We start from the raw sequence: 17,089 nt of genomic DNA on the forward strand, positions 1-17,089 counted from the left end.
ACTACAGCTCCTAGGCATGATGTCCTCATGCATAGCCATTGTCCCAAACGCAAGACTGCACATGAGGCCCTTACAACAGTGCCTAGCCTCACAGTGGTCTCAAGCACAGGGTCACCTTCTAGATCTGGTGTTGCTAGACCGCCAAACTTACCTCTCGCTTCTATGGTGGAACAGTATAAATTTAAACATAGGGCGGCCTTTCCAAGACCCAGTGCCAGAGTACGTAATAACAACAGATGCTTCCATGACAGGGTGGGGAGCACATCTCAATCAACACAACATAAGAGGACAATGGAACATACATCAAACAAAACTGCATATAAATCATCTAGAATTATTAGCAGTTTTTCAAGCACTAAAAGCTTTCCAACCAATCATAACCCACAAATACATCCTTGTCAAAACAGACAACATGACAACGATGTATTATCTAAACAAACAAGGAGGAACACATTCAACGCAGTTAAGCTTGTTAGCTCAAAAAATATGGAAGTGGGCAATCCACCATCAGATTGGTCTAATAGCACAGTTTATTCCGGGGATCCAGAATCAGCTGGCAGACAATCTCTCTCGAGATCACCAGCAAGTCCACGAATGGGAAATCCACCCACAGATTCTGTACACCTACTTCACACTCTGGGGAACACCACAAATAGACTTATTTGCAACAAAAGAGAACGCAAAATGCCAAAACTTCGCGTCCAGATACCCACACAAGCAATCCCAAGGCAATGCCCTATGGATGAACTGGTCAGGAATATTTGCTTACGCTTTTCCTCCTCTCCCTCTCCTTCCTTACCTAGTAAACAAATTGAGTCAAAACAAACTCAAACTCATTTTAATAGCACCAACTTGGGCAAGACAACCCTGGTACACAACACTGCTAGATCTGTCTGTAGTACCACACATCAAACTGCCCAACAAACCAGATCTGTTAACGCAACACAACCAACAGATCAGACACCCGGACCCAGCATCGCTGAATCTAGCAATCTGGCTCCTGAAATCCTAGAATTTGGACACTTACAACTTAGCCAAGAGTGTATGGAAGTCATAAAGCAGGCCAGAAGGCCATCCACTAGACACTGCTACGCAAGTAAGTGGAAAAGATTTGTTTGGTACTGCCATCATAATCAGATACAACCGCTAGATGCAACTCCAAAACATATAGTAAATTACTTGCTCCATTTACAAAAAGCAAAGCTAGCCTTCTCTTCTATTAAAATACACCTTGCAGCAATATCTGCATACCTGCAAACTACCTATTCAACTTCCTTGTATAGGATACCAGTTATCAAAGCATTTATAGAAGGGCTTAAAAGAATTATACCACCAAGAACACCACCTGTTCCTTCATGGAACCTAAACGTGGTTCTAACAAGACTCATGGGCCCACCTTTCGAACCCATGCACTCTTGCGGAATACAATTCCTAACCTGGAAAGTTGCCTTTCTCATCGCCATTACATCTCTAAGAAGAGTAAGTGAAATTCAAGCGTTCACAACACAAGAGCCTTTTATACAAATACATAAAAATAAGGTCGTCCTACGACCTAATCCAAAATTTTTACCAAAAGTTATTTCACCATTCCATCTAAATCAAACGGTAGAACTACCAGTATTTTTCCCACAGCCAGATTCTGTGGCTGAAAGAGCACTACATACATTAGATGTCAAAAGAGCATTAATGTACTACATTGACAGAACAAAGAACATCAGAAAAACTAAACAGCTATTTATTGCATTCCAAAAACCTCATGCAGGTAACCCAATATCAAAACAAGGTATAGCCAGATGGATAGTTAAATGCATCCAAATCTGCTACCTTAAAGCAAAAAGACAACTGCCCATTACTCCCAGGGCACATTCAACAAGGAAAAAAGGTGCTTCAATGGCCTTTTTAGGAAACATCCCAATGCAGGAAATATGTAAGGCAGCCACTTGGTCTACGCCTCACACATTCACCAAACACTACTGTATAGATGTGCTATCCGCACAACAAGCTACAGTAGGTCAAGCGGTATTAAGAACTCTATTTCAGACAACTTCTACTCCTACAGGCTAAACCACCGCTTATGGGGAACTAACTGCTTACTAGTCTATGCATACCATGTGTATCTACAGCGACAGATGCCATCGAACTGAAAATGTCACTTACCCAGTGTACATCTGTTCGTGGCATCAGTCGCTGAGATTCACATGGACCCACCCACCTCCCCGGAAGCCTGTAGCAGTTCAGAAGTTACCTTCAATTTTGTACATTTGTATATATTACTTAATCCTTTAATAGGTACATACTTACATTTTTCATTGCGCGGGCACTATTACTATAGTACAACTCCTACCTCACCCTCTGCGGGGAAAACAATCGAAGATGGAGTCGACGCCCATGCGCAATGAGCACAGAAGGTGGAGTCACTCGGTCCCGTGACTCGAAAACACTTCTTCGAAGAAAAACAACTTGTAACACTCCGACCCAACACCAGATGGCGAGCTCATGCATACCATGTGAATCTCAGCGACTGATGCCACGAACAGATGTACACTGGGTAAGTGACATTTTCATTACAGTCCTCACCTATAGGCGCGATAAGAACACACTCAGGGGAAGTGATTAACACACAAGCCGGAATCAATGAGTCCTTTCATATGTATTACCGTTCCCTATATCAGCCCACTCACCCTCCAAATGAACAACTTCTTTCTGAACTCCTCTCATTGATTCCCCAAAATACTAATATCATTGACAGCGCAGCCATACTGGACGGTCCCATCACTATCGAAGAACTACGCTTAGCTCTTTCTCAAATGGCGCGCGGCAAAACTCCTGGCTCAGACGGACTACCAACGGAATATTACAGTTCACTATCTGCTCATCTCCTGCAGCCCCTGACCGAGGTATTTAACGAGGCACGAAATAGAAAGCAGCTGCCAGACTCCATGCACGAAGCATTGATAGTGGTGCTACCAAAACCAGGACGCGATCCACTTGATGTCAAATCCTATAGACCACTCTCCCTATTAAACACTGACTGTAAACTCCTGGGGAAAATTCTAGCAAATAGGCTACTCCCTTATTTCTCAGACTTAATTCATCATGATCAATCTGGACTTGTACCAGGGAGGAACACTTTTTAAAATATAAGACGCCTAATACGTATATTACACAGCACCACAGAAACTGAGGCAGTGGCTGTGGCATTGGACATAGAGAAGGCATTTGATACGCTCGGATGGGAATATCTCTTCTGCACTCTGAAGGCGTTCGGCTTTCAAAGCGGTTTCATTAACTGGATTGCCACTCTATACACTAAACCAATAGCTCGCGTCAAAACGGTCCAAATGATATCAGACGCGTTCCCCATCGGCAGAGGCACCAGACAAGGTTGCCCTTTATTATTTGCTATAGCTATGGAGCCATTGGCAATTAAACTTCGTAGCTGGGCAAGCAGATGGGGCATCCTAGAATCCAACACATACCATATTATTTCCCTATACGCAGATGATGCTCTAATATATTTGCGTAACTATACCTCCTCCCTCGCAGGAGTTATACAAATCCTGGATAACTTTGCTTTATCATCTGGTTTATTGTTAATTGGGCGAAATCATGTATTTTCCCGCTCACTCGTATACCTACGGAACAGCAATCGGTATTACCACTACATCAACTGACATGGGCATATCAGACTTTTAAATATCTGGGGATTCAGGTTTACCACTCTATGACAGACCTACGCGAGGGCAATCTCGATAGGCTGCTACGCTCAACTCGGGGATCCATGGCATTTTGGAGTTCCCTCCCACTATCACCCATGGGCCGCACGGCCATAGCAAAAATGTTAATATTACCTAGATTTTATACTATTTTACAGCGCTCCCATTATCCCTGCCACGTTCATTCTTTCATAAACTACACTCTCTGCTGACTGATTTGTTGTGGGGCAGGGACAGACGGAGAGTAGCCCTAGCCATTACACAATATCCACAGGAGGAAGGCGGGCTCGGCATGCCGAACTTTGAATTATACTACGCAGCAGCCCAACTCCAATGGGTAGCCACGTGGCTTAGCGACCCACCCACCCCAGAGTGTACAGCGATAATGTCTTGTGTGGCACCACAAACGATACTGTCATCACTTATGTCCAAACCTCCTTACCCATCTAACAGAAATCCCCTAGTAGTAACGGCTAGATACTGCTGGCGGAGATATGTCCAGGGCAAAACCCTAACTCCCCCTTATTCACCTGCAATACCTTTGGCTCAGGTACCAGGTGTCCGAGCTCTTTCCCATCACCATGATATACGGATAACCAAGACACTGAACATGGGAGACTTGTACTTGAACTCTAAAGCAAGCACTTTTGCAGAGCTCGTGACTGCTGGTACCATGCAACCTGGGGCCTTCTTAACATTTAATGCCATTAACAAACTTCTACAAAACTTTTGGGGGTGCAACCCAAACGAGCCTGATGAATCCCCCCTACTCACCTCATTACTCACTATAGGAAACATTAAGGGCTGCATTACTAAATTATATAAAATACTCCTAACAGATACCTGCACTGCTTTGACCCAAGTTAAGAGCCGCTGGGATGGGGTCCTCCCCACACCAGTTGATCAGAAATCCTGGAAAGCTGCCCTCACCACGATTAAATCTGTATCCCGTAATGTTAGACTAAGATATACTCAATTCAATTATATCCATCAAGCATATCTATCTCCGTCCCGCATCAACAAAATATACCCAAACTCTAAGCCAGAATGCCCTAGATGTGCTACCCCTGCTGCTAATTTCTACCATATGGTTTGGGAATGCCACACAATACATACTGGCTGGTGCCGCATCACCGAGACGGTTGCAGACATAATAGAAAACACGCTTATTCCCACACCAGAATCCTGCTTATTGGGCATACGTCGCCAGGACAAGAATGAAAAACACACTCACAAGTTTATAGATCTTGCGTTTATAATATACAAGCGTTTGATCGCTACACACTGGAAGGCCCCTAACGCCCCCTCCTTCCGCGCCTGGCTTTCAGCCTTACACAGCTCCACACTAGCGGAGGCATACACTCTAAGACAGCTGCAACTCAGAGGCCAGATACAAGAGGGAGCCGCACAGTGGGATCACTTTGTAGTACAAATAGAGGCTAGAGATGATGATTACCCCCCTTGAAACACGCGACACGTACAGAACGACCTGCGCGTAAACACTTAGCAACCACGATAAGTAATAAATCATATCCAATGTAGCGTCCCAGCCAGCCTCGCCATATCAACCCGGAAACAAATAGTTGGATAACAAGCGCAACTTCATCCAGACACGAATATACAAACTGACAAAAGATCCCGAAGCCCTGCTACCCCAGCCTTTGCCCCATTACAAACCATATAACACGCAAACAAGCACTAACATATCTCATGCCTATATAGTTGAATATTATCGTAATCACTTAGAATACCATTAGATATACTTAAGTAAAACCATAGATATGCCCATTGTTATTGTTTTAAAATGTATCAAGTTAAGTTGCATGCCAGTACATTAAAAATGTAACCGTACTGTATGGGAACCACAGGTACGTGCAGGGACACATGAAAAGGGAAAAATGTTTATTCTATTGCTAAGTCAAGTGACATGTACTGCTGTTCGTGTGTTGTGTTTAATAAACAGATTTAAAAAAAAAAAAAGAAGAGGTGAGTGCAGAGGTGTGGTACTGTGCACGCTTTCTGACATTGAAGCCGTGAGCTTCTGCTCGCTCTTTTTGTAGGTGTGAGGCGTTTTCTTGGTGATTGAAGCAGTGAGCGTTTACCGGGCAGTGTCTCTGTGGGTGCTGTCATGTACCACTGGCTTCGCTGGTCCACGCCGACAGCACTGCAATCCTCTTTCACAACAGGAGCGAAGGAGGCACCCACTCGCCACAGCTGGCTGTAGCTCTGTGAAGGCAGTGCAGCAGCCACGCAAATTCCTGCTGGTGCCCTACATTGTGGGATTAATAACACCAAAGCTGACCGTCTGACCAGATGTCTCTGCTTATTGCACAAGAGGGAGATCCTCCATGTCCAGGGCCTGGGGTCTTCCTCCTGCAGATACCTTAAGACTCGCCTGAACTCCAAATGCAAAAAGTACACCGTTTAATGGGCACTGAACCTGGTTCCACCAAGGCTCCCTGATGTAGGACTGTATGTGGGCATTTCAGATGCTCCAGGAAATCATAGCGAGTGAAGACTGCTGGGGACCTTCGAGGCTCATGGTCTGGTGCTTATATTTACACCACCTTATACAGGGGTACCACGCAATGTCACTCCACCTGAAGAATATTGGTGCATGACTTTCATGTGTTCCTTTAAATTTGTCAGTGCCATAACTGAGTGCGACTTTTGTCTCAAGCATGGCCTGAAACTGGTTTAATTAATACTTTTGACAACTTTTGCAAATTGTAGCTGGTCCAACGATCTTGGTTCTCATTGTCTAGTGTGCGCCCTTCAACACCATTGACTTCTGTGTCCTTCAACATGGGAGCTTTTTGTCTTTTATAAATATTAGAATATAACATTATCGCTGCTTTTTACACCAACATGGAACGCATTGAACAGATAAAGCTATTAATGTTGAAAATTATCTTATGAGAGCCTGCTTGTAAGAGGCAACTTTCTCTGTGTTTTGTTTTTTATATTTTAAGTTGAGCTAATTAGAAATATAATTGAACAGAATGTGATCCATACAACTGAAAGGCCCCCTTCAGGTCTTCCTCACACTGAGCAGTCGGCGGGTGGATTCATTGTTTTGGGGATGAGATGTACCTGGCCTCAAGGAAATCCACAGACCAGAGCGTAACATTAAGAGGTAGGTCCTTTCAATGGAAGGTCCTCGTGAACAAAGAAAATCTGCCTCAGTTGATTGATGGTGGAGTGATTAATACACAAAAGATCCTCCCCTGTCCAAACATGCGAGACGGCTTCCCTCACTCCGCTCACTGCTAGGTGTTCGCTTAGCCCAGCACGATGGGATAGGAGTACCCCCTAGACTGTGACATAAGTGGTCTCACAGTCGCTGGCCACGAGGCATTGGTCTCTGCAGCTACAGTGGTGGGCTGTCCGCCGGAGCTGGTTGTTGTCCTCCTTGCATCTCAAGAGTTGGGAAGGGAAAGAGTGGAGAGTTTTTAACGGCCAGAGACATAGATAATAGTATCTGGAGAGAGATTGTGAGATGTACTGCCTGGGATGGGGCTGAGCAAGGTGAGCACGTTGTGGCTTTCTACTTTGTGTCATTGTGGTATAGTTTGGAGTAAAATCTTCATAACTGAAGGAGTCTTCCTGAATCAAAGCAAGCAACGCCATGATTGGAGTGTGTGGAAGACACTGTGCTGGAGATGGATGTTCAGGCTAATAACTTGTCCCTCCTGGCCCTGAAAAGAATGTATTACAGGTGTCTTCTCTCTCCATTTGCAGGAGGAGCAGTGTGGCTGGCAAGTCATTTTGTTCAGTGTTTGCATTGAGTGTTGAGTGTTCTTTTCTCCTGCATTGACGGTTGAGCCACCTCCTGCAGTGCCTAGGACTCCTTTACGTCCTGCAGCCATGGTTGAGGCTCCGTCTCCTTCAGCCCTGGTTGAGGCTCCTCTGCCTCCTTCAGCCCTGGTTGAGGCTCCTCTGCCTCCTTCAGCCATGGTTGAGGCTCCTCTGCCTCCTTCAGCCATGGTTGAGGCTCCTCTGTCTCCTTCAGCCATGGTTGAGGCTCCTCTGCCTCCTTCAGCCATGGTTGAGGCTCCTCTGTCTCCTTCAGCCATGGTTGAGGCTCCTCTGTCTCCTTCAGCCATGGTTGAGGCTCCTCTGCCTCCTTCAGCCATGGTTGAGGCTCCTCTGCCTCCTTCAGCCTTGGTTGAGGCTCCTCTGTCTCCTTCTGCCATGGGTGAGGCTCCTCTGCCTCCTTCTGCCATGGTTGAGGCTCCTCTGCCTCCTTCAGCCATGGTTGAGGCTCCTCTGTCTCCTTCAGCCATGGGTGAGGCTCCTCTGCCTCCTTCAGCCATGGTTGAGGCTTCTCTGTCTCCTTCAGCCTTGGTTGAGGCTCCTCTGTCTCCTTCTGCCATGGGTGAGGCTCCTCTGCCTCCTTCAGCCATGGTTGAGGCTCCTCTGCATCCTTCAGCCATGGGTGAGGCTCCTCTGCCTCCTTCAGCCATGGTTGAGGCTCCTCTGCCTCCTTCAGCCATGGGTGAGGCTCCTCTGCCTCCTTTAGCCATGGTTGAGGCTTCTCTGCCTCCTTCAGCCATGGTTGAGGCTTCTCTGCCTCCTGAAGCCATGGCTGAGGCTCTTCTGCCTCCTTCAGCCTTGGTTGAGGCTCTTCTGCCTCCTTCAGCCATGGTTGAGGCTCTTCTGCCTCCCTCAGCCTTGGTTGAGGCTCCTCTGTCTCCTTCTGCCATGGGTGAGGCTCCTCTGCCTCCTTCAGCCATGGTTGAGGCTCCTCTGCCTCCTGCAGCCACGGTGGTGGCTTCTCCACTTCTCACAATAGTGATCTCTGATGTTCTCCCTTTCTTCTCACCTTCTAGACCCTTCTCTTACAAGCCTCCCCCCCTAGGCGAGGAAGATGAGGATGTGGCCAAGGAGCGAGGAAGGATTACGGCGGGAGTGACGCACAGAGATATTCTAGTGCTGCGTGACCTTACCAAGGTGAGCGACGCTCTGGGACTCCCTTGCCCTCCCCTTCTGCTCGCATGCACTATCTTCATCGCTTCTTTCTCCACTCTCTGTTTCTCAGGCTGTGTCCACCTCTCTGTTTTCCTCCCCACTTTCTCTTCTCTCTCCCAAGCCTTTGCCCTAGTAAGTCTGTGCCGTGAGTAATGCCCTCTGGTCTGTTTGCACATTGCTCCAATATAGGGGGGAAGGAATGAGCCCAACAAAACACTGGTCATCTCTTTAAGAAAACCTTCAACTCGGATCAGTGTGCACCATGCGGCCACTTCCCTGTGACGGTCACTGTCCTTAAACCCCGTCCTTTTCCTCCTGTCACAGTGATCATGAGTCTGTCAGAGCGCTGCTCTCTCAGATGCGTGGAAGCTGTTCTGTGGTTTGATACCTCCCTTTTGTGATCAGGAGTTTCAGCTTCTCACACTCATTACTAAGGAGTATTGATGCTGCGGCTGTGGTTTCTCTGAGGCTGTTTCACACTGGCTCATAGTCACTGTGCTTTTGTGTAAATGTCACACTTCAAGTTGCTTATGAGCTTCACGTATTCCAGCAAAATAAAATGTCACTGCTTCAGTCCGCATTTCTTTTCCCACCTGCTTCTTTAGTCATTATTTTTCAGTGTCTCCTGTTTTTATCTGGCTACCGTTCTCTCTTTTCCCCTCTCTCCCTCCTTCTTTCCCTCTCTCCCTTGGTTTCTGCCTTTCCATACAGATCCTTCACCTCGTTCTTTTTCTCACACTTTGTCACTTGCTCTTCATTTCAGTTAGCTCTTTCTGTTCCCGTTTTGCTTTCACTAATGACCGAGCTGACAAAAATCTCTGGAATGCACTTCTTAGTTTAAAGAAGACATTTATTATTGTTCCACCACAAGGTTCCTAAAAAATGAAGGAGATTGGTAGGTCGGAGGCACACTTTTAAAAATAGTCACTGCAATGAAAGGAAACTATATCAACGTGATTCTCAACTGCAATGTACACAGCAAATATATGTAATTATATTATAGCATGATTACAAAACAAAGGATAAAGTAAAAATGCATCACCGTAGGGCCTGCCAAGCTCTTCATCTTTCTCATGCCAGCAAGTTGATGACCCCGTTCAACTGCGAAAAAGAGATATCCACCCTCACGGGAAAATGTAAGGCATTTGACGTCCAATCCTGACCGAGGTCTCGGAAATTCCCCTCGCTACCGACCAGGGCCACCTTTTTATAGCTTAAACAATCATGAAAAAAGACTTCTGAAAGGCCCTCCCCTTTCAGATAGAAATATTCAAAACATGCTGGCTACTGTAGGTCAGGGTTGTAAGAAAAATGTTGAAAATTGGCCAACTTTTCAAGGCTCCCCTTCCAAGGCCAACCTGTTTCCTGCACTGAAGAAAAACAAAAAATATGTGCTTCCTTATCATGCTATTGTGTTCGGTAAGAGAAAATATGAAGAAACAAGCCTAGTTTACCATGTGGAAAAACACAGCTCATCTGCAATGTCTCAACTGCAATGTCTATTGTCACGATAAAGCCAATAGGCAGCTAAACTGAATACAAAATGTAATCTGCAACTGGTGAACATTGAGTAACTAATATGCACAGTGGTGAAAGACAAAGTCAGTGGTCAAGCCTACCTATTTTCACTACATCCCCTCTCAGGCTTGTCTCCCTCCTGGGTACCATGTCTTCAAAAAGACACATGTCTTCCCTTCCCTCTCAGGCCTGTCTCCCTCCTGGGTACCATATCTTAAAAAGACCAATGTCTTCCCTCCCAGTTCCACTCTGGCATCTCACTCATTCTTCACTCTTTCTGTCTCTGCCTTTCTCCTTCTGTAGCTCACTCCTTGGCTTTTCACTCCCTGCCCTTCACTCTTTCTGTCTTCCCTCTCTCTGGCAGTTTTTCTCATTTGTTATTCCACCTCAGTGTCAGCCTCCAGGACTCTGTCTCCTCCTCTCTCTTCTTCTCTTGGTGTCTCTCTCATTTGTCACTCCAAGTCTGTTACTTCCTTTCGGTCTCTATCTCTCCCCCTCTCCCCTTCTCCTGGTTGTATCATGTGCTTTGCAGGCTCTCAGCCCCTCCCTGTGTCTCTCCTTCCTGTGTGTCTATTAGTACTTCCTGTGGTCAGGGGATGTGAGGTGATGATGTCCTGCTGTGGAGCCAGCTCATGTGTGTTTGTTTCCTCAGGTGTACCAGAGGAGGAAGAAGCCTGCTGTGGACAGACTGTGTGTGGGGATCCCGCCAGGAGAGGTGAGGGCTTCTTGAACAGGTTGCTGTACTAGCACCCAGCACCCTGTGCATGCTCAGGGCTCTTGTGTAAGCCTCACGCACTTGATGTTGTGCTGCTTGGATACTATTAACCTGCATGAGAAGGGAGATGAGCCTCTAGAAAATGTTGTGCGCCTTAGCGGAAGCAATTAGAGTTATTTTACAGTTTTAGATGTGTGTTAGCTTGTTAATTTAGTTCATGTTTTACCAAGACTTTCAGGATTTCATTGTTGTTCCTTAAACTCTGAGAAGGTTTGCTTGTTTCGGTGGTTAATGTTGATATCAGCTGGGCAACACCTTTAGTTTTTGTGTTCTCTCTAACTCTAACTTTCTCGTGTGATCTTTTTTCTAAGGTCCTCAATAATAACACGACCTTGGCTTGTCCTTCATATGGTCTTTGGCTATGTTCTAACCAGACGCTGAGATAATGACTTGTGTCCCCAAACCTCTGTGCTTCTGGCACTGAGGACCTCCATGTCGCTTACAATCTTAAAGTCGGAGTCAACTGCCTTTGGTTCATTATTCAAGGCCAGGAAAAGTGGAAGGTTGCCTCTGCCGCAGCCAGCAATAATCCAGTGTTTGTGCACCATCCTGGGTACGTGCCTCTGGATTGTCCTCTGCTCCTGGGGTCGCTTCTGCTCAGGCACAGGCCACATGTACATGCACGTTGCTTTGTAGCGCCTCTGAGCTCGCGCTTGTGGCTTCTCTGCATTAGTAGTCATATCGCTCATCTCCCTGTCCCCAGTCTTGAGTGTTTGATTTTTAATATTATCAAATGTCCCCCTGCTGTGCATTCATGGTTCTCCCTCTGCAATGCTGTACCCACAGTTTCAGATGGATTTCTCACTGTAGTCAGATCTGGCCGTGTATGTACCTGAGCCTTTACACCCGGTTGTGCTCTGCAGCCGCTCAGAGTGGTTCATGGACCCCTTCCTTCATCACTCCGCCTCTCCATGGCAGCCCCGCGTGGTCATGGTAGTCCAGCCTGTTGAGCATCCTTTCTGTCTGTGGCTGCCTGTAATGTTCCCTTAGCTGGGGCTTCCCATAGTCAGGGTGTGATTGTATACCCTGTGGCCCTTAGGCGAGCACAGATATGTACCAACTTGCCACCTGGAATGGGAAGAACAGGAAAGTTATGGCCCCTGCATCTCTCTCAACTTACTTGGAGACAGTCTGTGACAGTCATGTGCCAGAAACTGCCAGTCTACCAGGGATTGTGATTAATTGTTGTGAGTCCTGGCAACCTTTCACCCCCACTGTGCACTCACAAGAAATCTACACTGCTACTTTCAAGGTTTTATTGTAGGCCGTCTGTAGCACAGAGTAACTCTTGTACCGTTGTAGAGAATACAAATGCACTGAATTCAAAATTATGAAACCAGACAACTTAACACATGGTTTAAGGCTTCTTATTAACCTAATTTGAGCACCAAAGGTTGACCGTTTCATAAGGATTCAGTATTTAGATATTGCCATTATTCATGTGTCCCGCGCATAATTTATTTTTCCAGCCTGCAGCCCTATCTCCTAGACAAGGCTAGATTACATCTTTGTAAAAAATATTGTCATGAGACAGTGGCCTTGTCGCAGTTCCACAAAGAACTGCTCTGCCCTCTGCTTGTCCTGGAACTAACTGAAGTCCCACTCTGCCCCCAAAAGAGTTGTGAACTCTCAAACTGTTTATTTTGAAGAAAATAAACCTTATGCCCTGTGATGTCATTAATAAGTAAAGTGAATTTACCTACATATTCATTTTAAAGCCTACCACCACTACACTTTCTCCAACCATCAACCATTTAAAAGACTAGGTGAATGTATGAACTAGAAGCACTCTCACAGAGGACCATAAATGTGGCGCACATTGCTACTTCAGGAGGAACATAAAGGCAACCGCTAATGTGAAGGTTTATATGGCCTGAGGCGTCAGCGAGCAAATAATCTAATACAGGACGTAGGAGGCTCCATAGAGACGTGTGAGGCAGAATGTATTCCATCAAGTCTTTGCTTACTGACCTGTGCGTCCTCTGGAGCCCTGGAGCAAAGAGCTGTGAGTAGGATCTATCCGATGTGGCTGCGTTGTTCGTGCTTGTGAATATCTTACCTCTCTGGGAGACCGGTGCTGGCCGTCGTTGATCTCGCTGCTGAAAACCTCCTTAGCTGGGTACATGTCATCCTCTAACTTTTGGCAACCTGTCTTGGATTGTGGCAGAGTGCAACTATGATTTTTTGGCTTAATTTTCTTCTTGTGATTGTCTTGGTGGGAGCGGTGATCATGAGGCTTGGCCCTCTGGCCTTCTTCTGAGCTCCTCATCCTTGCCACATCTTTTAGTGGGCTCTGGACATTTGGCCACTATAGCTAGCTGTGCGTGGCCCGGACTAGCGAGGGTGGCCGAGCTTTGGAACACATTTAGGTGGGAAGGCCCTGCTCAGATTGATTGCCTTCTGGAGGATTTCCTTCTCTGCTGGTTTGAAGCATCTCTCTCATTCTCTCCTCTAGCGACAGGAAGCGACTCTTTTCGAAGGAAATTCTTCTGTTATGCATGTAGGACTGAGAGGTTTCAAGAAGACGGGATCTCTTCATGGTCTCTTGATAAGATCGCTCTTGTGGCCTCTAACTGGCAATGTCCATTGGTCTTTTAAACATTTCTGGGGGTTGTTTCTAGGTCCTTGTCCTGGCCACTTAGGGGTGATGATGGCATTCACATGTACTTAGATGTTTTGGTTGCACCTGCTTGAAGTGTTTCCCCCACCCCGGGCCAACATTCACGCTCTCTGTTCCCCTTATTCCTTCTTCATTGCTGTTCCAGCTCGTTGCGTCTTCCTCTCGCAGCTTGTGCACTTCTGACAGTAGAGGGTGTGTTATTCTAGCTGTCTTCCTTGCGTTTGATTCAGATAGGGGTGACATCACAGGAAACTGTTCTACTTCATCTTAGCTTGGAAACCTTGACCTGCGTCCTATAAACTGTCCGCCATCTTGGCTAGGGCTGGTTGTAAGGCTTGTCCATGCCCCTTTCCAAGAAGGCATGAATGAAAAAGAAGCCGTAGCCTGAAATCCTTCACCCCCACTGAATTCCAGAGTCCGGCCACTGCCTGTTGGTCCACGCAGCTTGAGGGAGCGCCCTGAGCGTGGAGGTGCCGTGGCTGAGAGCGGCGCATAGGAACCTGCCGTCCGCTGCACATAGACCGTGCCTTCCCTTCTTGAACACACAGGGTCTTCTGTGAGTTCCTGAGACCTCTCTTGGCACAGATGTAACAATCCTTTCTAAATGATTTCTGTTTTATTCCATTCAAGTCTAGATATGCCTTTTCTTTTTTGTAATTGGGCAAATACTAGAGGAGAAAAGGGGAAGACTTAACGCAAGTTCACACATTCATATTCGTCAGCAGACTGCAGATGAGCAGATTAATGCAAACGGTTCCTTCTATCAGGTCCTGCAGTCTGGGACGCAAGATCGACTGTAGCTCAAGTCTGATAAAACCTTACCGATGTTTTCATCTTATTCATCGTCAGTGACCGTATATGTGAGCGGGCCGAGTCTCCCTAGTGCCAACTATCATGGACCGTGCTACCAGTATGGGAGCAATACAGACCTTGACTTGATGTGAGGCACACAGCCCAGCGTCCTAGATGAGTATCACAGCGAAGTCCTTTCAGACACAGCCTCTCAGCACGCTTGAATTCTAGGATAGCTTCACCAGCTGTAGGTAGCGTACAGCACGTTCCTAACACCGAGGACAGCTGGCAGGCGCTCCAGGCTCTCTTTACAGACCTTACATGGTGTATCATGAATTTCACATAGGTTTTGCCATCTGTATTTCACAATTTAATGAAGCTGTGAATGCCATCAGTAATGATGCTCTAAAGGTAACTGTTGTGACTCCTGTTCCAATCCATTTAGAGCACTTCTCAGCCAAATGTTCAAATCTATGATCTGTACGGACCACGAGCTGGGTGGTGTCAGTGTGTATGAACTCCCTGTGCCTGGGTGGTGCTACTCCACATGATCTCCCTGTGCCTGGGTGGTGTCAGTGTGTATGAGCTCCCTGTGCCTGGGTGGTGCCACTCTACATGAACTCCCTGTGCTTGGGTAGTGTCAGTGTGTGTGATCTCCCTGTGCCTGGGTGGTGTCAGTGTGTGTGAGCTCCCTGTGCTTGGGTGGTGTCAGTGTGTATGAGCTCCCTGTGCCTGGGTGGTGTTACTCTACATGAACTCCCTGTGCCTGGGTGGTGCCCCTCTACATGATCTCCCTGTGCCTGGGTGGTGCCACTCTACATGATCTCCCTGTGCCTGGTGGTGCCACTCTACATGAACTCCTTGTGCCACGGGTGGTGCCACTCTACATGATCTCCCTGTGCCTGGTGGAACCACTTTACATGAACTCCCTGTGCCTGGGTGGTGCCACTCTACATGATCTCCCTGTGCCTGGTGGTGCCACTCTACATGAACTCCTTGTGCCACGGGTGGTGCCACTCTACATGATCTCCCTGTACCTGGTGGAACCACTCTACATGAACTCCCTGTGCCTGGGTGGTGCCACTCTACATGATCTCCCTGTGCCTGGGTGGTGCCACTCTACATGAACTCCTTGTGCCATGGGTGGTGCCACTCTACATGATCTCCCTGTGCCTGGTGGAACCACTCTACATGAACTCCCTGTGCTTGGGTAGTGTCAGTGTGTGTGAGCTCCCTGTGCCTGGGTGGTGTCAGTGTGTGTGAGCTCCCTGTGCCTGGTGGTGTCAGTGTGTGTGAGCTCCCTGTGCCCGGGTGGTGTCAGTGTGTATAAACTCCCTGTGCCTGGGTGGTGTCAGTGTGTATGAGCTCCCTGTGCCTGGGTGGTGCCACTCTACATGAACTCCCTGTGCCTGTGCAGCGTGCCTATGGCTGATATTTCTGCTTCCTGTGCCTCGGCTGTACCTGTGTTTCTGCTTTCTGTAAAGTTGCTCATGGCTCACTTAACCCGTGTCATCCTCTTGCAGTGCTTTGGTTTGCTGGGGGTGAACGGTGCAGGGAAAACGAGCACTTTCAAGATGCTGACCGGGGACACAGAGGTGACACAGGGCGAGGCCACCCTGGTGGGCCACAGGTTGGTTTGCATTGTATGATATTGTCTGAGAGCCCCATGGTGTGTACTGCCTCTGCTTCTACATTCTGACTGGACTTTGTCGTTCTCCCCAGTGTCCTGTATGACCTGCAGTCGGTGCATCAGAACATGGGCTACTGCCCGCAGTTTGATGCCATCTGCGACCTGCTGACGGGACGCGAGCTCTTGGAGTTCTACGGGCGGCTGCGAGGCATCCCAGAAGATGAAGTACCCAAGGTAACTAGTAAGCATTCCTCCCCCTAGAAGTAATACTGTCACACTCTCCTCTATCCAAGGAGGGCAGGTCAGAGCCAGAGGTGAGGCAGAGGTGCCCATCACACAAGTATAGGAAGGGAGGAGTGACCTGAAGCCCAAGCAGCCTGAGAAATCCCTGTGCAATGAACTCCAGCCACCCCCTTCAGTCTAACTATACTTGCAAATATCAAACTCACAGTCCCATCGACCAAGGATGAAGAGCTCCAGCCCTGTCTAATCTCTCCCGTCTCTGCTACGGCCCCCTTGCCCGCCCAGCCTGGTAATGGTCTCCAGATACAGACACCAGCCTGTCCACCTTCCCTCGCGCTGTGGATGGGGACCCTTTCCTCCTTCATCCCCTGGATTCTTTTGAAGCTCAGCCTCAACATGACTGTTATTGACTGTTTCGATAACATACTGTGTTAGGGTACAAGATGGTGCTGGCATTCCAGTCTCTGCCTTCCTTCCCAATGAAAGAAAAGTATCTCCTGTCAGATCTCCCACAGGACGTACCTGCTCATTGATGGCTTACCATGGCCAAGGTGCCAAGCAACTAGGGGAGTGAAGTACCACCTCATGCATCGCTTGTGAACCTTTGTAATGCGCTGCGCGAGATCTTCTAGCTCACCTGAGCAGCACTGGTGTGGTGTGTATCCTCTTAAGGCGTGCACTTGAAGTTCTGAGTTATATAATGATTTTGTTGTGTACTTAATGGCTTCGGCTATGTGTTGAGCCGGGCTGTCACCCCTGTCTGCTAAATGGGGGTATACATCTACCCTAAGCCGCCAACTATTGTGTACGTGCTATCCTACCTT

General features: G+C 47.4%; 1 protein-coding gene across 3 annotated transcripts in view; it reads left to right on the plus strand.

The window, feature by feature from the left end:
* Positions 1-17,089, plus strand: part of ABCA7 (ATP binding cassette subfamily A member 7) — a 243,777-nt gene that overhangs the window by 183,864 nt on the left and 42,824 nt on the right. For all 3 annotated transcript variants that reach the window (XM_069218017.1, XM_069218018.1, XM_069218019.1), the window contains exons 42-45: positions 8,549-8,669; positions 10,858-10,920; positions 15,916-16,022; positions 16,115-16,256. In XM_069218017.1, coding sequence (XP_069074118.1) covers positions 8,549-8,669; positions 10,858-10,920; positions 15,916-16,022; positions 16,115-16,256 — 433 coding nt within the window. The remainder of the gene's footprint in view (positions 1-8,548; positions 8,670-10,857; positions 10,921-15,915; positions 16,023-16,114; positions 16,257-17,089) is intronic.

Source organism: Pleurodeles waltl, chromosome 12, assembly GCF_031143425.1.
Source record: "Pleurodeles waltl isolate 20211129_DDA chromosome 12, aPleWal1.hap1.20221129, whole genome shotgun sequence".
Classification (NCBI taxonomy): Eukaryota; Metazoa; Chordata; class Amphibia; order Caudata; family Salamandridae; genus Pleurodeles; species Pleurodeles waltl.